This window comes from Myxocyprinus asiaticus, chromosome 22, assembly GCF_019703515.2.
Source record: "Myxocyprinus asiaticus isolate MX2 ecotype Aquarium Trade chromosome 22, UBuf_Myxa_2, whole genome shotgun sequence".
Lineage (NCBI taxonomy): Eukaryota > Metazoa > Chordata > Actinopteri > Cypriniformes > Catostomidae > Myxocyprinus > Myxocyprinus asiaticus.
In genome coordinates, this window is record NC_059365.1 from 10,853,215 (window position 1) to 10,876,479 (window position 23,265).

At 37.8% G+C, this 23,265-nt stretch overlaps 1 protein-coding gene across 1 annotated transcript; it reads left to right on the plus strand.

Moving 5' to 3' along the window:
* Positions 1–2,615: 2,615 nt before the first annotated feature.
* Positions 2,616–22,043, plus strand: clcf1 (cardiotrophin-like cytokine factor 1). Its single transcript, XM_051650195.1, has 3 exons — positions 2,616–2,939; positions 13,858–14,018; positions 16,263–22,043. The coding sequence occupies exons 1-3, from the start codon at positions 2,924–2,926 to the stop codon at positions 17,262–17,264; spliced, it is 1,179 nt and encodes a 392-aa protein (XP_051506155.1). The 5' UTR covers positions 2,616–2,923; the 3' UTR covers positions 17,265–22,043.
* Positions 22,044–23,265: the final 1,222 nt, after the last annotated feature.

Genomic DNA, 23,265 nt, shown 5'->3' on the forward strand with positions numbered 1-23,265 from the left:
GAGAGAGAGAGAGAGAAGAAGAGGGCTCGCCGGCCCCTGAATACGCGCCATATTGTCCTCTGCCAGCTGTATCGCCCTATCCAGCAATGCCAGGCGGTGGCACTGGACCCATTCCGCCGTCCCTTTTGGTAGTCAGTTGATCAGCTGCTCCAGCACCACCAGGTCAACTATGACCACGGCGTTACGTTCTGCTGCAAGCAGTGGAAGAGGCAGCCGAGCTCGCCAAGTGTCAGCAAGCGGAAGCACAGGTGGTGCTGCTCTGTGCTGCGGCCGACCCATTGCAGGATAGCACATTTCAAGTCCTGATACCCCAGGAGGTTGGTGACGGGTAGTTGTTGGACTGCAAGTTGCACTTCTCCCGACACCAGCAGGTGGACTACCCACTGGGCCATCCCTCTGCTTCTGCCGCACATTCAAACAGCTCCATGAATGCCTCCGGGTCATCCTCTGGCCCCATCTTGGTGAGGGTGAAGTGGGTCATGGCGGAGACGGCAGGTCGCGCCAGTGGAAGCCCCATGGGGTATCAATCTCCGTAGCACCTGCCGGTCCTCTGCTTGAGCTTGAATGATGATGTGGAATCGCTGCTCCTGTTCCTGGCGCAGCTCAAGCAGAACTTGATGTTGCATTTGGTGGATGCTGGAGAGGGTCTTGATCAGCTCAGCGAAGGGCGAGGACATGACTGCGTAACATCCTCCAAATTCCCAGGTTTTGACACCATTGTGGTAAGTCTCCAGTTCTCTTGTGAAGGAGGAAACGGGAGCCAGATAAACAATCCATGTGAGTTTTTTTTTAACACTTTTCAGTATTTTCACCACTGTTTGCTTTTCAGCACAACATGAACACACACGAACACTCTGCTGCATGTGTGTATCTCTTTCTCCTCTGGCGGTCTGGACTGCCCTTTTAACCCCCTCCGGCTTTTAACCCCCTCCAGCTCTCACTGCAACACAAAACAGCTGTTAGAGGTGATTTCCCACAGGTGTCAATCCTTACCGCTCTTCCTCTTCCAGCCTTGCTCTCCAGTCATTGCTCGGCCATGCCCACATCACTACACTGGACAGTAGACGACTGGAAACACTTCACCTGGTCTGACAAATTTGGATTTCTGCTGAGGCACACAAATGGTAGGCCCACTGCAGCCTCAGCTGGCTGACAGACTTGCTGTTATAGCCCATCCGCCTCAAGGTTCGACATGTTGTGCATTGTGAGATGCTATTCTGCTCACTACAATTGTACAGAGCGGTTATCTGAGTTACCGTAGCTCGAACCAGTCTGGCCATTCTCCGTTGACCTCTCTCATCAACAAGGTGTTTCCATCCGCAAGAATCTACCGCTCACTGGTTGTTTTTTGTTTTTAGCACCATTCTCTTTACACTCTAGATACTGTTGTGCGTAAAAATCCCAGGAGATCAGCAGTTACAGAAATACTCAAACCAGCCCGTCTGGTACCAACAATCATGCCATGGTCTAAATAACTGAGATCACATTTACATATGATATATGATATGAACATTAACTGACGCTCCTGACCCATATCTGTTTGATTTTATACATTACGCTGCTGCCACACAACTGGCTGATTAGATAATCACATGAATAAGTAGATGTACAAGTGTACCTAATAAAGTGGCCGGTTAGTGTGTGTATATATATATTGTTAAACAACAATACAGCCCTTTAATGGCAAAACACAGTAACAACACATTTTCTCAAAAAATTTAGAAAACAAAAATATTAACCTAAAATGTGCTTCATGTAGTAACATCTAAATTACTAGTCATTGGCTTAATTCAATTAAAAATATATTATTTAAGAAGTTATCAATACAACAACGCGCATCGTCATCTACAATAGAACCAATGACGAAAATCGAGCTGGTAGAAACCGTTGTGAAACAGCAGGGGGCGCCAGAGACACGGATCATCAAATGTGAGTGACAGAAAAAATTAAATCAGTCAAACGTCACAGCACAGTCTCAGAGCAGACAGACGGGTTGTTTAGGGTTATGCAATAGACAAAGTGTTAATCCGCTCCTGCTGTTTCACAACGGTCTCTATCATACTTTGAAACTATCCTCTCGTCACCGCAGCTTACACACTTTCGAAATAACCCACGCATATGTTAAATATACACGCTTTGAGTGGCGTGTGAGGGCGAACTTCCAAAATCTCAATAATCTCACTGTCAATAAAGGTAATACCAGAGGTATGAGACATAAGACAAACACGAGACTGGGTCACAGTGTTCATCAATCTAAACATTGCCCCTTACAATAATTATCAATTAATTATCCAATGCTAAATTATAACTGAGTCACTGAATCCAAAAGGAAAAAAGCCGTCGGTGAGTAAATAAATACACCAATTATGAAATATCTGTCAAATGTGTAATTCCTCCCAGCTTTGTGGTTTTACAGTCTCGTGGCAGGGTCAGTTTCTTCACTTTTGAATAGATGAATCAACAGTGAATCACTGAGGAGAGAATGAGTGGAGGAGGAGAGAAAGGGAGAAAGACATTGTGTGGAATGAGGAAAGGGGGACAGAACTTTCTCTCAGGCATGTGTATAAAATCACTTCACATGTTCAGTCAGTCAGTAAGTTTCACAGACGCGCAGAGCGTCAAAGTCACCTGGATACCGGAGCGCGCGCCCGCGTCACCCTCAGCAGCTGTCAGTCACTGCAGACACCCTGTTGAGTTAATTACACAGGACAAATATTTTTTCCACGTGGATATTTCGCCTGTTTGTAGTGCTCAATGTAGACATAAACTAATACAAGTTTGGAAAAAAGCTTCGGGAGAGTTGACTAAGCAACGAACAGCTCAGGAAACTAACGGGGTTCCTTTTATTTGATACCAAATTGTTTAATAATCTCATAAAGAATTAACTGATCGGAACGGAAACGGCGGATTCGGTCCAATTAAGATGAATCTTTGGAAAGGTAAGTGACGAGCGACTTGTTTTTATTATTATTATTATTATTATTATTATTATTATTATTATTGTTAATTTTGATTAACTGACTTATTATTATTATAAGAAATTATTATCATTATTATCATTATTGCATTAATAATTACTTTGTATTAAATATACATTTATCAATAAATTTATTTATTTATTTATTAAATATTTATAATTTAGCCTAAAGTAAATAATAATACTATTATTATTTATAATAATTTTGGTGGTGCATGTTGAAAATATAGTTATACATACATCTATGCATTTTATGCATATATTTTAGATACCATCCAATTATCTTCTATGGTAAAATCAGGACACATGAATGACCAAAAATGCATTGATTAAATTATTCGTTTCTCTAGTTATTGACTAAAAACTGTTTCCAAAAGTTTAAAAGTTTTTATTCAATAATAATAATAATAATAATAATAATATATTATTGAATTTCGTTAAAGTTGCTAAATGTTTAGTTCGAAAATAACTTTTCACGTCAAACACAAAAATGTAACTGTGAACCAAATGGGTTCAGTTATTCTTTTTTGCATATGTCAAACCAGCCTATTCTAAATATAACTTTGGCGCGGCGCCGCGCGAGACTGTTCAGTGATGTTGTGTAATAAGATTCTTTATTAAACATGTATTACACTTTTTTAAATGAGTGTTGTAAAATGAGTTTAGTAGCTAATTAATAAACTAATAAATTAACTTTCATGATAGTTTCTTGAAGAATAGCCTATGAAAATGAGTATATAAATAGAGTAATATATATATAGAAAATGGATTGTTCTAATAACTAATATGTAAATGAATTTGTTCTATTTTTGAATTAAACAAAAAAGCTAGGTTGACTAGAAATTCTCACACTAGTAAAGTACTTTTTACACCATGACAAGATAGTTTATACAATATCATAGCAGGAAACACACACACACACACACACACACACACACCCCTCTCTCTCTCTCTCTCTCTCTCTCTCTCTCTCTCTCTCTCTCACACACACACACACACACACACACACATGTTGGTGCAGCTATGCTTATGAGGACTCTCCATAGACATAATGATTTTATACTGTATGAACTATAGATTCTATCCCCTAATCCTAACCCTACCCCTAAACCTAACCCTCACAAAAAAAATAAAAAAAATAAAAATTACATTAAAAAAAAACATCGCTTAGTATGTTTTTTAAGTGATTTGAATTATGGGGACACTAGAAATGTTCTCATAAACCACATTTATAGCATAATACCCTTGTAATTACCAGTTTGTAACCTATAAAAAAAAAAAAATGTCCTCATAAACCACCCAAACCCAGACACACACACAAACACTAATAGTGGTTCTGCTTCTATTCTTGCTCTCAAGTGCATTAGGTCAAGGCGTTTCACAGGGCAAGTTCACCCCTGTCTTGTTAACCGACATTGATATGAGAAAGTACATGATTCATGTTAGTCAGGGTCTAAGTACACAAACGAACCCACACACATACATACCACCTGTCTTTTGGGACCCCTGTCTGTGAAAAGGAGGAAGAGTGTGTGACGAAATTATGCGATTTACGCCTGAACAAAGCAGCAGAACAGTCTGTCATGCTCACAAAACACATTTTCCATATTCTCCATTACAGTTCACAGTTTGTCCCACATGCATGCTGCCCCACATACATGCAACTATCTTACCAATCATACACAGTCCAAACTGCCAAATACACTGAAACTCATGCAGATGGTCTCAAATGAATACAAAACCCAACCCATTAGCATGTCACAGCGCCCCATGCATTTGCATTTTAATCCACGTATGGGAAGAAGTCGAAAGAGAGTGGGAAAGAACTTGAAAAGGAGAGAGAGAGCATGTAATAGAGGCACAAAGGATGGTTTAGGAAGTGCAAGATTGAAGGAAAGCTAGAGAGATGGAGTGATGGAGAAAGAGATGGAGGGATGGAACGAGGGTTAACGCAGCACAGATTCCCTCTAAAAAGAAAAGAAAGAGGGAGAGAGCACAGGGGAATGATATAAAATGAGCTGGTCACGGTTTGAACAGTTACACATGCTGTTTACATTTTTCCCAAATTAACATGGCCCCTCGCTCCACCAAGCCCCTGTCTCTCTCTTCCACTTTCTTTCTTTCTTTCTTTCTATCATGCAGTTCCACGTTTAATCGTCCAGAGTGGGCGAGCAGATAGTGCTCTTCTTTTTCTTGTATTTATTTTCAAGAGAGGGGAGACGTTAAATGAGAAACTTGAGTCAAAAAGATGGAGAAATGGCAAGGGGGAAGGGAGGATATAATTAAAAAAAACAAGAGAGAAAAAAAGAAAGGTAATTACAGAGGTAGAGGAACGTTGGAGAGGAACAGAGATATAGTGCTTTGAGAGGAATTAGACAGAAGAAATGAAAAGCATGAGAAAAAATGAGCAGAAATGGAGAACAGAGGAGGAAGGGTCAGGGAAAAGAGAGAGGTTTGGTTGTAATGCAGGTTTTATTGTCCAGTCCTCCTTTGTTCTGAAGGTCCTTGGCAAAGCCGACTATGTTTCAGTCCAACTTCCATCAATTTAAATTTCAAACTAAATATCCTCAGGGAGGTTGAGGAGTATATGCCCCCCTTGTAGAGGTCACAGAGGGCAAGTGTTTGGATGAGTGAGTGAAACACTGAATTAATGTGTATGTGATGGTGAGCTGGTGTGATGTATCTTCAATCGCAACATATATCATCCATGAACATGTTAATATGCGTGTGAACATAGGTGAATTTATATTCTAACATACTTGTGAGTGCCCTTTAGAGGGCAAGTTCCCTCAAAAAGGAAAATTCTGTCATCATTTACTCACCCCTAAGTTGTTCAAAACCCCTGTGACTTTCTTTATTCAGTGGAACAGAAAAGGAGATGTAAAGCTGAATTTTAGTTTCAGACAATGAAAGTGAATGGTGACTGAGCCTGTCTTTCGGACTAAATCAAATGGGTTTGGAACAACATGAGGGTGAGTAAATGATGACAGAATTTTCATTTTTGGGTGATCTATTCCTTTAATGTTGCTAATGTGTAATTATATATGTTACACATTAGTGTAACAAGGATGTGAACATGTTAGTTGATGCATTTATATTCTAATATCCATTGAGTGTCCCTTCACGTTACGTGTGTTTGTGTGCGCGCATCTAGTCGGTGAAGGAATGCACGTTTGATTGAGTGCAGACTGCACATAAATCTCTACTTTAACTGTACACAGACCCACAACATGACACTGACCCCCCTTTCCTGAAACACACAAACACACACACACACTCATGCATATAAAACACAAGCCTCTTTGTGCGTGGAACTGACCAGCCCATCATATGGGCAATAGAACTTTAAATGATGTGATAGGAGGGAACATGTTTTATGATACTGCACCATAACGTCAAATTCTTGGTATTGTTGACTGGAGCCTCCGAGACTCGTCTGTTTAGTGTTAACACAATGGCAACAAATCAGACAGAGAATGAAAGGCAAGAGGCTACGTGTGCAAATGTGTGTGTAAGAGAGAGAGTCAGACGCAGAGAAAGACAGCACATATAACTGACTGATATACCGATTTGACATCATATCATTGCTGCCAGCTGTAAAGTCAAATGAAGAGTTACGCACACATATACGCATATACACTCAAATCCTTCCTAATGAAACCCGTTGTTATTCAATAAAGTTGTGGGGGATTTGTTGCAGGGGTTATGTAAATATGCCAGATCTCTGTTTTTTAGAGGCTGTTGTGCTTTCATCTAAACCATTGGAGAAAACCGTGTTCTCCAAGTGATCTACAGATACAACTACAAAAACATAAGAATTCTCTCTCAAAAACAAAACAAATCAATGCACTGACCAAAAGTGAGCTCTTTCACTCGATTCACTCGATCTTTGTTGCCTGTTTTATTGTCCAGCTAGTGAAAATTGTTCATCCGATGATCAAAAGCAAAAGAAAGTAATAACACTTCTGCTAAATGAGGTATCATTCATGTCTGTCGCACAAACGAAGTCTGTACACACCAAAGTTTAATGCTTAGAATTTGGGGTTTGTTCAATTACCTAACCTTAAGTATGAACGATTGAAATACTGATTCTTACCATTGCAAAATATTGCTGTTGTGTGTGGTGACTTGAAAGAAAAAGATGTCTTTAAGGGAATCTCAGGTTAAGATCAGTCGACAGCATTTGTGGCATGATGTTGAACTCCACAAAAAAATAATTTAGACTCGCCCTATTTAATTAAAAAAATGTGGTAACATTAAGGCACTTAAAGAAGTCCAAAAACATGAAAATACACACTGTTTCAAAAGTATAGCCACAAGACACAAACTTTGCTTATGTTAAATTATACATGATTATACTTGTTAAAAGAAGATTCCGGGTTCAATACAAGTTAAGCTCAATCAACAGCATTTGTGGTATAATGTTGATTACCACAAACATTAATTTCGACTCGTTCCTCCTTTTCTGTTAAAAAGCAAACATCTGGGTTACAGTGAGGCACTTAAAATGGAAGTGAATGAGGCCAATCCATAAACATTAAAATACTCACTGTTTTAAAAATATAACCACAAAACATAAATAAGATGCATGTTAACATGATTTTAGTGTGATAAAATCGCTTACTAACCTTTTCTGTGTAAAGTTATATGCAATTTTACAACTTCGTTGACATGATGATGTAATGTCAACAAACCCTAACACCTTAAAATGATGATTTAAACAACTTTACAACTCAAATAATACACAAGTTTTAACAAAAGAATTCATGTAAGTGCTTTTATAAAATTATAAGCTTCACAATACTGCCTTTGAACCCTCCAAAAATTGGCCCCATTCACTTCCATTGTAAATGCCTCACTGTAACCTTGATGTTTGCTTTTTTTAAAAAGAAAAGGACAGACGACTCGAAATGATTTATTGTGGTAATCAACATTATACCACAAATGCTGTCGACTGAGCTTAACTTGTATTGATCCCAGAATATTCCTTTAAGTCTCCTGCTTCAGATTTGAAGAAGATCTGACAAGAAAAGACCCTATAGTAAACTGACATGTCTTCTAGAGTTTCATAAGCGATCTCAACAATGTCTTATACTGTGCTCAAATTTACCAAGATCCCACAGACAAACTGACTAAATCATCTGAGCTTATACTGCACCATGTACTTAATAACGCCACTGACTCACTGAGGTCTAAACGAGCAACCTTTGAGCAATACAAATCCTCTGCTTATTGTTAACCAGCTGTTTTCGGGGCATAAAACAATCGTATTGAAAGACAAAAAAATGGTTATAAGAGACAAGACTTTAGTGGAAGACTTTCATTTTGTATTTGTTACTATAACACAAATACACATAGCAAAACATTACTGATTCCAAATCTGACATTTTTAATCTATCTGACAATTTGTTTAGATCATGATTTTGGATCCCACAGAGATGCACTGCTGAACCTTTTCACTCCCTGCTGCTAAGCTAACAGAAAGACTATAATGACTATTCCAGCCTTAGGTTGGGGAAAAGGTGTGTTTGTGTAATTTTATGTCGCTAAAGGAGTGTGTGTGCCTGTTTCAGGTAGCTATTTAAATGTTCTACTGAAAGTATTTCATGAGATTTCCTCCCTCTTAAAGGAGAATGAGTGAATTAGAGGAGAAAGAACAAGAGAAAAAAAATAGATGAACAGAGTTGAAAAGAAAAACTGGCAGGGGTAATCGAGGTTAATAAGCTGTTGTTATTTTGGCCGGTGGCAAAGAGGAGATAAACCACTTTAAAAGAAGGCGAACGAAAAGAGGCGTGTGTGAGAAGATTAAAAACAACTTGGAAAACTTGACAGGGGGAATATAAGGGAAAAGAGAGAGACAATGTGTGCCAGCGAGAAACTGAATGACACGAATGAAAAGATGTGAGGGAAGAAAGGACAGAGAAAAGGTAGAAGGACAGGAGGATGATGGAGGGTTTAAGAAGAGGTAACGAACAAAGATGAAAAAGGAAAAAGAAAGGGGAGGAGGTGCACATATTTCACACCTGTTGAAAACACAATGCCTCCAACAAGTAATTACACATCTCCGCCATGTTCCTCTGAATGCTTGACACAAGAAAGAGAGAGAAGAAAGGCACTGGGTGAGATGTGTTTGTGCCGGAGGACACCCTAAGGCTCACTCACTCACTCTCACACACACACACACACACACACAGACACACACACACACATACACAGACAAACAGACAAACAGACACACACCCACACAGTAATGAGAGTACTATGTGACCCTCTCAGAAGTTCGAAGGTTCATTCTCATTAGCCGTCATCATCCCAGTGTGAATTCTGAAGACATGGGTCTAAAAGGGTCCTTAGATTGGCCCCTACACACATACATACACACACACGCATGCATGCACACACAGTACAAAGTTTAACAAATACTCTGGCTATGTACAGGCATGTGCACTTATTCCAGAAGGAAAACTACAAGCACAAACACACACCACACAAAATATGAATAATAAAATAAAAACATCCAAGATGCAGATGACCACACACACCCATAAGCTCTTATATTTGCAAACACACTCAAATATGGACACTAAAGTCATCCTTAAAATGTGTGAATGTAATTGCATTAGATAACAAAATATTAAAACAAATGGTATTAAAGAAAGATGGCACCATTTTGAAATGATAAAACAATCAATATAATGTTCAAAATGAAGACAAAAAGTATTTAGACACTTTCTGGTTGTAAAACATTAGTGTAAAATGTCCATAGTTAATGTGATGAAATACACCTGTGGTTTCTCGGCTAGGACACCTGTGTAAGCCTGAGGAGAAATGACTTCATGCATCCACTAAAAATGATCTTGGAACCAGCTGAGTAAAAGTAATGGCAAAAATGGCTGAGAACAGTAAGTTAGTTCAGCATCATTTGTTTGCAGATGCCACTTGGTTTGAAATTTTTGCTATCAGATCTAATGACGTTCATACATTTTTAAGTGACGTAGTGTCCAAAAACTTTTTGGGGCCAATGTGAACTTATTTTATTCTTAAAATTCATTAAAAGTAATGCAGTTAGTGCTACGTTAGCATTAACGATTCGTTAAAGGAAAAATTAAAATTCTCTCATCGTTTACTCACCCTCATGCTTTCCCAGATGTGTATGACTCTCTATCTTCTGCAGAACACAAACAAAGATTTTTAGAAGAATATTTCAGCTCTGTAGTTCCACAATGCAAGTAAATGGGTACCAAAATTTTGAAGCTCCAGGGCTCAATGCTAAAGAATTTTTCTTCTGGCCAGGTCGGGCCAGTGGTTCAGATTTTTACTGGCCCTGCCAAAATTTTCACTGGCCCCAAAACAAAAATGAAAAATAGCTGTTTTTACCATCATGGCTTTAAAAAATGTGACCGAAGCTATATATTTTTTATATATATTATGTTTTAAGACAATTTCCCCCAAAATGGTATCACATTTATAATTTGCAAAATAAGATTTATGCCTTATGTAACCCCTTATAAATGTATAACATTATACTTTGTATTTTATTACCCTGGAATAAGTTTGAAAAAATCAGTTAATGAGGCTTCTAACACAGCTGCTGAGAGAGTGACATCAAATTGGGCCTGTTTCTCTCTTCTTACTGCTGTTATCCAGCGTTGTATATTTTTGTCTTCTTTTGCAAAGCTGTGAAAGCATAATCATTGATTTTTTGTTTTGCTGTTGGAGCAAACGGGTAAGCAAAAATGTAATTTATTGTGGTCCCCCATTCACCACCAGTCAAGTTTAGCCAACTATGATGACTTCCGCTTTCGCAAACGCGGACGCGTGAAAAGGGTCCATGTAATAAACATATGAATCCATGAGAGAGGAGACTGCTTACTAAACATGCTACTAAATTGATTGTGACATGTAATATCCACTAGATATTAGGCTTTAATCTATGAATTAAGAATGTGGATATAAACATGAAATTAGACAACCCAAACAAGACCAACACTGACTGATACACAAAGCACAGAAAGATAATAACTGTACAGTCTAGAAATGAGAAATGTAACAGGTTTGTTATGAGGATGATATAAAGTTTTAAATGAACAGCTCAGAAAATAATAATAGCCATAGTGATTTTGCTTCTTTTCATGTCAAACACCTTTAGCATGTCGAATTAATGTTTACATTTTGAAACATTGCCTAATTAAATGTTTACTTGCATTTTGGATACTGAGCAGCTCTGATTTCCAGCCATGTGCATAACCGGGATTTAAAATAAAGTTTATTATGTTTCATTCAGTGCTTCATCTCTAAAGGCGAAATAACGTCCATTTACGTCCATTTACGAGTGTGCATGCATGCTAAACAGTGTCTAAGGTGCATGGAAAGAGATGGATTTACAGTCCAGTGGAAAGACACTTTGGATTTATTGTGTTCCAACATGTGGATTACAAATTTTCACCAACATGTTAAAATGAAAAAAAATTAAATAAATAAAGTTGGAATTTTATGCACTGTGAACATGGAATGTGTAGGGATAATTAAAATGTTAAAATGTTGTGCAAGACGTACAAGCCTGCTCCGAAATTCATGAAGTGGTTTCTTTTTCCCTGCAATTTTCTACACATTGGTAATTGATGCTGCTAAGACACTTGGTAAAGACCGAGGACAGTTCTAGGAGAGCGTGCTCTGTGTCTGCAATCTCTTGTGCGATCACGCGACTGTGCCTTGGACCGTCAAGTATATTATGCGTTCGCGCTTCTTTGCAAGCTAAATATAATTGTGTTAGCTCGTCTCCGAGTCCTCGGTTAGAAGGCTTTGTTCGCTCCATGTAATTTTTGTGCTCTCTCGCTTGATGTCAGCTTGCACTAACGTTAGAAATGCACCACTAGCCCGATCGGGCAAGTGAAAGTTCTAGTAACTGGCCCAAATCTCTTTCACACTGGCCCCGGGCCATCAGGCAGTCCTTATTGCCGAGCCATGAGCTCCAAATGCACATAAAGGCAGCATAAAAGTAATCCATATAACTCCAGTGGTTAAATCCACGTATTCAGAAGCCATATGATAGGTGTGGGTGAGAAACAAATGAATATTTAAGTCCTTTTTTACTATAAATTCTCTTCCTTGCACAGTAGTTGGCGATATGCATGAAGAAGACATGAAGAACAGAAGAAGAAGAATGTGAAAGTGGAGATTTATAGTAAAAAATAATTAAAGATTGATCAGTGTCTCACCCACACTTATCATATCACTTCTGAAGACATGGATTTAACCACTGGAGTTGTATGGATTACTTTTATGCTGTCTTTATGAGCTTTTGGAGCTTAAAAATTGTGGTACCCATTCACTTGCATTGTATGGACCTACAGAGCTAAAATATTCTTCTAAAAATCTTCATTTGTGTTCAGCAGAAGAAAGAGAGTCATACACATCTGGGATGGCATGAGGGTGAGTAAATGATGAGAGAATTTTCATTTGCTGGGTGAACTATCCCTTTAAAAACATTTAAAAACAAATTGTAGACACAGTATATATATATATATATATATATATATATATATATATATATATATATATATATATATATATATATATACATACAATTCTTTTAAATGACATTCCTTTCAATATGTGCATGGATACTTCCAACATTCTTTGCAGAAATACTCTTTCTTTATAAATGAACTTTGTACTAGTAGCTAGTAGCAAAAACATGGCCAAATATAACCTCGTAAAATTGTCATCTCTGTAATTAAAGCTTTAACAGATAACTGACAGCATAATATTTAATTACCTCAAAATAATTACAACTAAAGCTTCCATATATTAAAAAAAAGAAAAAGAAAATGCACAGAAATGATTCACCATAATCTCTATGAGCTCTTATAAATCAATCCTTTATTCTGGGCCCCAATACAGACAGATTGCCAAGATTCTCTCTGCTTGGTGTTATCCCTGAAACAATATTTCTTTATTTGTGTTAGTTGAAAAAATAACAAAATTATTAAAGCATGTCACAGAATTGAAAGGCAAAAAGGCCAGCCACACCAAACTAGTGAGTTATAAAAGAATGTGCATTACTTTGTCAATTGTGCATGTACAAAATATATGCTAATAACACAAGAGCAAACTACACTGAGCTGTATTCCTGATTCTTATTGAGTGCGTTTCCATGCACAATCTTACACCAATTATGCTTAATAGAGTGCAATAGTCGGGTTCCGGAAATAAAAATCCCATTCATTGTCATATAAACCTTTAAAGGCAGACTTACTGTGAGGTCCGAAGTTGTTAATTGATGGTACTATGTGCTTCTGAGGAAGCCATCAGTCTGGTGTTAATTTAATCATGTTTAATAGGGTAATTCCTAGTGAAGAACTACACTACCAGTGATCCAGCAGAGAAAGATCCACCAATTAGAGAATCGCATCAAACATAGCACGTGAAAACAGCTCTGCAACGACCGCCCTTGCATGACGTACTGTGAATGATACAATCCACAAGTCAAAGTCTGTAATCTTGTGATTCACCTCGGGGATGACTGGTTTGGTTCATGGCTTAGAAGTCTTTTATGAGGAATTTAATTAAATCTTTATGGAAAAAATGTATAGGAAAAATACTTCCAGAACCTAGACAATTAAAAAGTGGATGGCCACCGTTGCGCTCTACAAGCCGCCATGTAAGGTCATTTACACACCTTAAACAGCTTTCCTTTATCGACTTATCCAATATGCATGACTGTTTACATTTTGACGTCAAAAGCAATGAATGACATGATTATTTAAAATGTCATCTAAACATGGTTTTCTTGTGAATTTTTCGAAGAAGCTAATTTTTAGAAGTAACCAGCGTATTGGTGTGCATGTAAAAACACTCAATATTGTTTTTCCTTTCAGTCCATCAAGTTCCCCTGATACTATTATTGGCCACTGCAGTTGGGTGTGGCCAGGTGCTGGACCGCACGCTCAGTTTGTCCAATGAGAGGAGCTCTATAGAGAGAACATATGAGCTGACCAAATACCTGGACCACCAGCTGAAAGAAATCAGAAACACTTATGTAAGTCCTATCTGTTTGTGTGTGCGCTTATGTGGGTGTGCATTTGCATGTGTGTTTATAAATGTTTTCCTGTGGATGTTCTTCCCCCACAATCTCTTTGTCTTGTCTGTATCTCTTTTCTTCCTCAACCAAACGTATAGTGACATCTTCCAATCTTTTAATTAGACCTTGCTAGTACCTTCTACCTTACCTAGTTTTTTAAGGTAAAGCTGTAGAAAGACAGGAAGTTGAGGCTGGACATTTTATTTTAAAAGAACTTGTGCTTTTATTTTAAATAGCCAAAATTCTATCTTTTATATTAAAAATCAGATGAAGACACATCAATTAGCCATGATTTGCTACTTGTTACACTAAAAAAGTGGTAACTTGCAACTGTAACCTCCAGGATCTATTTTTACTTTAAAGGGAAATTTATTTTTACTATACCTTTAAAGGAATATTCCGGGTTCATTACAAGTTAAGCTCAATTGACAGCATTTGTGGCTTAATGTTGATTACCAACAAAAAATTATTTCGACTCATCCCTCCTTCTCTTTAAAAAAAGGAAAAATTTAGATTACAGTGAAGCACTTACAATGGAAGTGAATGGGGCCAATTTTTAGAGGGTTTAAGTCAGAAATGTGAAGATTATAGTTTTATAAAAGCTTACATTAATTGTTCTGATAAAACTCGTATTATTTGAGCTGTAAATTTGTTTAAATCATTTTTACAGTCATTTAAGGGTTTTAGGGTTTGTTAACATTACATCGTCATGGCAACGTACTTGTAAAATTGGCTATAACTTTACACAGAAAAGGTTAATAAGCAATTTTATCACATTTAAATCATGTTAACACGCAGAATTTTTATGACTTGTGACTATTCTTTTGAAACAGTGAGTATTTTAACATTTAAGGATTGGCCCCATTCACTTTCGTTGTAAGTGCCTCACTGTTACCCAGATTTTTTTTTTAAAGAAGAGGAGGAACGAGTCAAAATAAATTTTTGTGATAATCAACATTATGCCACAAATGCTGTAGATTGAGCTTAATTGTATTGAGCACGGAATATTCCTTTAACCCTTTAAAATAACTTTTTTTGTGTAACCTAATTTGTCAGGTTGATTTAGTCAGATTAAATAAGATTTTTGACTTGATATTTTAATAAAAGTTAATTTAGATGTTACCACTTGAAAAAGCGTTTTTTACAGAGCTGCTTGTTCAATTTACTTAATTAAAATGAACTAAAGCAACACAATTCTAGAACATTTTAACTTGATTCCACTGCATTCTATCCTTTTAAATTTGTCAAATGGAAGTTTACTTGATTCATTTGAGTTGGGACTACATGAATACTTTTTGTAGTTTTAATGTAGCATTCATGAAGATGATTTCCATTTCCTGCCATGCTTTGCACGGGACTTGGGATATGGAGAGTAAATGTTTAAAATATATAAAGTAATATTTTGTTATGTTAAGATTAAGAAGAGTTTCTGTTATGTTGGGGGTTACCATTATGGTGAAGAGTGGAGCTTGAGATAACGATGAGGACAGGTTGATGTCACACATGAAACTGATAGCTCGCTTAGTTGAGCAATTGCTGTGCTAACCATGACATAGTTACTAAACTACACTCTGTAGTGCTTCCAACCAGCATGTATTTATCATGCTAACATTCACTTTCACTAGTTAGTAGATGAAGAAATAAAAGAGATTAATATGAGTTACACTGACATATCTAATTTTGTTAGGTTTACCCACTTCAACTAGATTATTTCTACACAAAGTGTATTGAGATTAATTTTAAGTTAAGAGAATTAATTTCAAACACTTGGAACCATTGTTCACAACTGAATCAAGTTCAGCCAAAGAGATATTTTTTTTGTGTTGTCTGATGCAGGTGGTATTCATAATTTCGGCAGAGGGGATATTCTTATTCTAGAGAGCATTTTAATTGACCTAAATTTGTATATGTCCCTGCAAACAAGATAAGTCATCAATAATTTTGGTTTATTATTTAAGAAGAGAAGAATGCAAGGCTTTCATTTACAGTATATCTGCTAAAAGTTTATTTTGTCCACTTTTAGGAGTACACTAGCATATGGCCTCAAAGCCTGGAATAAAAACCATAAAACTATAATTTTGATTTCATGAGGTCTTTAAGGATCTTGGTCTTATCAAAATAAGATGATGTCTAAAATCAGAAGGTATCATAAATCATTTTAATTGCTTCCTAATGTCACATGTTCTCATCTCTTGTCCTCAGCTGTCGTACCTTGGACCTCCGTTCAGTGATCCCGGCTTCTCCCCTCCGCGTCCCAACAGCTCCTCTTTATCCGTGCCCAGTGCAGCAACACGGGTGGACTTGTGGCGTGGGCTGGAGAACGGCGCCCGCTTGGCACAGAACCAGCGAGCATACAGCGTTCTTCTCTGTGCTGTGAGGGAGCTGGCGCGCTCCACCTTGTGCCCGTACCTCCAGAGCTCCCTCCTCCACTTCTGCTCCGGCCTCAGCGGGTTACTTGGCTCAATATCAGGGCTGATGAATGCCCTAGGCTACACCTTGCCCCCACATGGCAACTTACCACTCTCCCCAGGATATGTTACCCCTGCTCAAGGATACGCCCCACCCCTGTCGTCACAGTATCAGGGAGTGGGCGAGAACAGCCCCGCCCCTCTACGGAGTTACATGCCTCGAAAGCAAGGTGGTCAGACCACATCGGGCGTTAAAGAGGGAACGAGTCAGGGGGATGTAAAGCGGGTCAGGGAGAGGGGTAGGAGAGGAAGGAGAAGAGAAGAAGAGGGCTGGGTAGCCAGAGAGGAGGGCGAGAAGGAGGAAGGAATGGAGAGATGGGGAAAGAGGAGAAGATTGTTAAGTGTTGAAGAGGAGACGTCAACAAAACTGAACTACAACAAAAACATCAATAACAACAATATGAACTACACAACTCTCAAATTCAGAGATGGAGATGGAGAAATAAACCAGAAGCAGCCTGTACTCTTTTCCTCGCCATCTCTCCATCCTCGTCGCTCTATGCGCTCTGAACCATCCTCTCATCCCGGTCTCTCTCCGCTTTCCCTCCTCTATCAGTACGGAGGGCCGGCCACCGAGATTCACTCTTTGTTGGCAGCCCCTGTGCTCTCTTCCCATCCCGTCCCCAACGACTTTTCACGGAAGGTGGAGGGATTCTGGGTGCTGCGAGAACTGCAGAGCTGGCTGTGGAGGTCAGCCAAAGATTTCACCAGACTGAAGAAACGACTACGCGTTTGAGAAAAAACAAGGCTTTGTTCCAAAACCAAGTGAGCTGCCTCGCTGTCTACTGCCTACAAAGGCAGCTGCCTTCTAAAGCCAGGTGCACACTGTTTGATTTAAATGCCACAATTTTGCCGTCTGAGACACATTTCGGGATCATAAAAGATAGTTTGACATTAACATGTTGCTAAGCTAACAGTGCAATGCTCTAATAAGCACAAAATGCCCAGAACACAGACATACTAGGTGAAAATATATTTTATTTTAATTAGATTGTACTATTTTATAAATTTTTCAAAAAGTTTCTAATTGAAAAATTTCAGGACTGAATGAGATTCAGAGGATATTTATTATTAACATTTACACATTTTCACTGAGCTTGTTACAATCAGGGATTTCCAAATACGCTGTTTCCGTTAATACACGCTACATGTAATGCAATATCTTGCGTTACTTATCTTGCAGTATTAATGTAAAAGCCTCTAAAGCGTGAAGAATTCACAAAACAGAAACTTCTAAAAAGTATATTAATATTTATTATTTCAAGAGCTCAGGTTTTCAGGACAGTTTTCATGTTGTTCATGTTTATAAATCTTTAATATGTTTGATACGTTTAAATAAATGTTTGTTCAGGAATACTTGGGGTTCAGCTCACTCGACAACATTTGTGACAATGTTGATAACAAAAAAATAATTTCGCCTCGTCCCTCATTTTCTTTAAAATAAGCAAAAATCGAGCTTACAGTGAGACACTTACAATGGAAGCCAATGGGGCCAATTTTTGGAGGGTTTAAAGGTAAAAATGTGAAGCTTATTATTATATAAAAGCATTTACATTCATTCTTCTGTTAAAGCTGCACTATGTAACTTTGCACTCTCTAGCAACATCTGTGGCTGGAAGTTAAAATTGCAAGCAGTTTGCAGAAGAACACATTACCTGAATCGTGTTTCGGCACTGCTCTTCTGGTGGATGAATCTCATAATTTCAGCTTACCTGGACATCGTCTGTGTGTGATTATGACTGGGAGATATTTAGAGCCGGAGTCAAAACGTGCTATTTTCATGTTGATATTATGTTATACAATTAAACATTTAAAACTGAAATATTACTTGCTTTGATGAAGATAAAAAAACACTCCTATTTACATATTTTGAATGAATGAATTTTACACATATAGCGCTTTTCTGACACTACACTCAAAGCACTTTTACATAGAGAATAGGGTATACCAGTATTACCAGTATATTTTAATATGATTATTCAAGTGTTTTATCTTCTATTATGTTTGTATTGTACTACACATGTCAATTTAAGAGGTGATACTCGTGATATGGCTGATATGAGTTAAATGGAAGACTTTATTATTTTGATATTGTATTGTACAGCCTCAGTTGATAATGCAAGTAAGCCGTAATACTACAATATTATGTCACAAAATAACACCATAAACTAAAAACATAAAAGGAGAATTCAATAATGATGGGGATAAAATATTCTTTATTAAACATGAAAATAATATGCTTAAATATGCAATATAACAATTACAAGAAGTACATTTCAGAAGTCATAAATATTAAACACTTCACAGTAACTTCACTGGACAACGTAGATACATTGCGATCGTTTAACACACAAGTAATGTTCGATTCATACAAGCATGACAAGCAATATAAGCTTCAACAACCCTACCAGAAAACATATCCAAGCATTATAGCAGGTAAACAACTTCGCCAAACGGATAACAGATAAACATCCATCCAGATTGCAGCAATGCTGCCCTGAACTGCTTGAATGTGACTGACTGAACAGCGAAGTTCGTTTCTCCAGTCGGAACACGAGACAGACGGTCCTCCTTTCTTGTGTTTAAGGACATGACGTAATGACGCAAGGATGTACGTCATAAGCCAGCAATTTCGTGCCAAATCCTACCCAACAGCTTAAAATACAAATTATTTTTATATGTTTAACGTAGCGAATTGGGGTAAGGTAAGGACATTGTTTTGAACATTAATTGTTTATGTACACAATCAATAATGCTAATTTGTTAATTTTTAACCAAAAAATCTTACATAGTGCTGTTTTAAAACTCAGCTATTATTTAAGATGTAAAGTTGTTTAAATAGTCGTTTACTGGAGTTACAGGGTTTACATTAAATCATCATAGCAACGAAGTTGTAAAATTGCATATAACTTCACAGAAAAGGTTAGTAAGCATTTTTATCACACTAAAATCATGTTAACATGCATATTGATTACGTCTTGTGGCTATACTTTTGAAACAGTGAGTATTTTAACATTTACAGATTGGCCCCATTCACTTCCATTGTAAGTGCCTCACTGTATCCCAGATTTGAACTTTTTTAAAGAAGTCGAAATAAATTTTTTGTGGTCGATTCGAATACTGTCGATTGAGCTTAAACTATATTGAATATAAGTTTGGTCTTTTACAATTTGACATTTGCTTCTTTTTTTTGGGGGGGGGGATTTTCTCCCCTTTTTCTCCCCAATTTGGAATGCCCAATTCCCAATGTGCTCTAAGTCCTCATGGTGGCATAGTGACTCGCCTCAATCCGGGTGGCGGAGGACGAATCTCAGTTGCCTCCGCATCTGAGACCGTCAAACCGCACATCTTATCACGTGGCTTGTTGAGCACATTGCCGCGGAGATATAGCACGTGTGGAGGCTTCACACCACCCACCGCGGCATCCACGCACAACTCACCATGTGCATCACGCACGTGACTCTACCCTCCCAAGCAACCGGGCCAATTTGGTTGCTTAGGAGACCCGGCTGGAGTCACTCAGCACGCCCTGGGATTCGAACTAGCTCCAGAGGTGGTGGCCAGCAACTTTACCACTGAGCTACCCAGGCCCCTGACACTTGCTTTTGACATTTTGCACATTATCGTCAACAAAAATATGTTATTTTCATCAGCTAAAATTATATGCCATTTTAGCTGAGGTAAAAGTGAGTAAATTAATGAATATGACATGATGAAATATTGACTAAATTTAAAGGAAGACAAAAATGATGACTAAAATAAAAAAACTGTGTAAAAATGAAAATTGATGTTATGCAGAAGGAAAGCCTCAGTCACCGTTCACTTTCATTGTATGGAAAGAAGACGCAATGAAACTGAATTGAGACCCTATGATTCTGCCCGACATCTCCTTTTGTGTTCCATGGTTTTGGAACAACATGAGGGTAAGTAAATGATGAAAGAATTGTAATTTTTGGGTGAACTATCCCTTTAATTATACCTTTTGGAACAGTCTTCGTGTCAGGAGTGTGTCTATGATGCCTTAAAAAGCTGCCTATTACGGAGGCAGTTCACTAGGTTTTGAAACAGAGCGAAAGTGTGTGTGAAAGATTGCTTCACGCTTTATGTATGGAGATCTAAGGACTTTCAATGGTCACATGCTTTGCACTAAATCACCAAACAAAAACGATGGCCAGGAGATGGGAATTACGTCGTAGACAAAGGAGAAAAAAGTGCTCATTGAGAGCGAGACATGATTCAGCAGAAGGAAAGTGAATCATGTTTGGAGTCATGCAGTAGTGAAAGGGTGAATGGGGAAAAGTGGAGGAAGTGTGGCGTCACCAAATACACAATGGAGAGTTTTTGCTGCCTCAGAAACTGACTCAGTATTGCCTCATTGCCATTCACTGTTCATTTTCCACACACACACCTACGTATCTGGATGTTCAGATGGTGTGTTTGGACAAACAGAAAGGGAAACATATACAAAAAAAAAAAAAAAGCCATGGAATTACCATGTTTCTTTGAAGTTCCTTGTTTTACCATCTAAATAGTAACTGTACCTATGGAAATCATTCAGTGCTATGGTATATATTAAAGTCCTATAGTATTACTAATTTTTATTTGGACATGGTGCCATGGTAGCATGGTATTCTTTAAAGTACCTAACAATACAATCTAAATACCATGGTATAGGTATGGTATATATCAAAGTATTATGGTATAACCATGATTTTTGAACTTGTACTACAGTAAAATGGTGGCATTCTTTGAAGTACCTTGAAGTACCAAGTAAATACAATGGTTTGTGAATATCAAAGTACCATGGTATTACCATCTGATCTCCTACACATGAATTTATGTCAAGAAATAATGTCAAGCTGAGGGCGTATAAATATGTATGAGTGTTTGTGAATATTATGTACAGTTTTTTCTGTATGTGTGTGTATATGTAGTTTTATGTCTGTTATATTTATTTTATGTTATTTATTTCTCTGGGATATGACTGAATGATGTCATGTAATTCTTGAGTACAAAAGGCCTTTACTAGCAACACTGTGTGTGTGTGTGTATTACTCTCACCCCTTGAGGAAAAACCAGAGGGACTGGAAAGATAGCACAAGTTTTATTCGTCTGTCTGAGTTAAATTTATGACCACTCTGTCCTTTCATCTAATCCCACATCCTCTCTTCCCCTCTATCTCTCTCTCACGCCTCTCCTCTTCCCTGGCACTCACCTATATACACACACACACACACACACACAGACACACACAAACATGCATACAACATTGGCTAACAGTATACAAGACACAAACAAAAACGGCATAGTTAACAAAACACAACACAGACAAACAAACATCATGGCACAAACAGATGAAATTGTAGGTGAATGAAAGTTCTGGTGCTTAATGTTTCTTTTCTTTAGGCTATGTTTGGGGTAAAATTAAAGGATCCATGAGAATCTGTCTTTCCCTTTGAGCAACACACCTGTACTGGAGTTACCACGGTACAACCACACCCACACCCACAGACACTCACAAACACACACTCACATTCACACAAAGGGGTGTGACACGTTCTTTATGCGCAATTATCACAAATTACGGGAAAAGATTAGTTTGGAGAGGGGGAATGGACTTAAACACAGTCACACACGCTTACACACACATGGCCGAAGACTCAGTGCGTAATGTAGAGTCCAGTCGGCTTCGGTCCCCTAAATGGATGACCACACATCGGCAACAAAGACCGCATTGTGCGCTTGTGAGTGTATCATCACATGTGGCTCCCTTGAATCATTGAGAGTATGTGTGTGTGTGTAAGTACTTGGCTACATTTGTCCCCAGATAAAAACTCCCTTATTATTATTCATAAATTAAATAATCTTGATTGTTTTTTACTTAAAAATGCAAGCTTGCTTTTAGTGATAGGGTTAGCCTAATGCAGTGGTTCCCAAACTCACCCTCATGCCATCCCAGTTGTGTGTGACTTTCTTTCTTCTGCAAAACACATACAAAGATTTTTAGAAGAATATTTCAGCTCTGTAGGTCCATACACTGCAAGTCAACAGGGTCCAAAACTTTGAAGCGCCAAAAAGCACGTAAAGGCAGCATCCAGAGTAATCCATACCACTTCTGTGGTTAAATCCATATCTTCAGAAGTGATATGATAGGTGTGAGTGAGAAACAGATTAATAGTTAAGTCCTTTTTTTTACTATAAATTGTTCTCTCTGCCCAGTAGGTGGCGATATGCACAAATAATGCAAATCGCAAAAAACCCTTAGTAGAAAAGAGCGCTTAGGAAAAAGTGTAAATTTATAGATTTAAAAAAGGACTTAAATATTGATCTGTTTCTCACTCACACATATCACATTGCTTCTGAAGACATGTATTAAATCAATGGAGTTGTATTAATTACTTTTATGTTGTCTTTATGTGCATTTTGGAGCTTCAAAGTTTTGGACCCTGTCGACTTGCATTGCATGGACCTACAGAGCTGAAATATTCTTCTAATGTAAACAGCTGTTAATGTATTATATGTGTGTAAGCAGACAGTATAAAAATCTTATATCTCAAAATATCCGATCTGTGCAATGTGTTAATGCAGCCTTATAGACCTGCTGCTGTCAGGCCTATTGTTAATATTAATCAAACAACAATATTCATAAGAAAAAAAAAAAGCACTCACTGTCCTTGACTGGATAAATTTAGTAGCTATTAACCCAATAAATATCTGCTTCTAAGTCAAACTCAAAC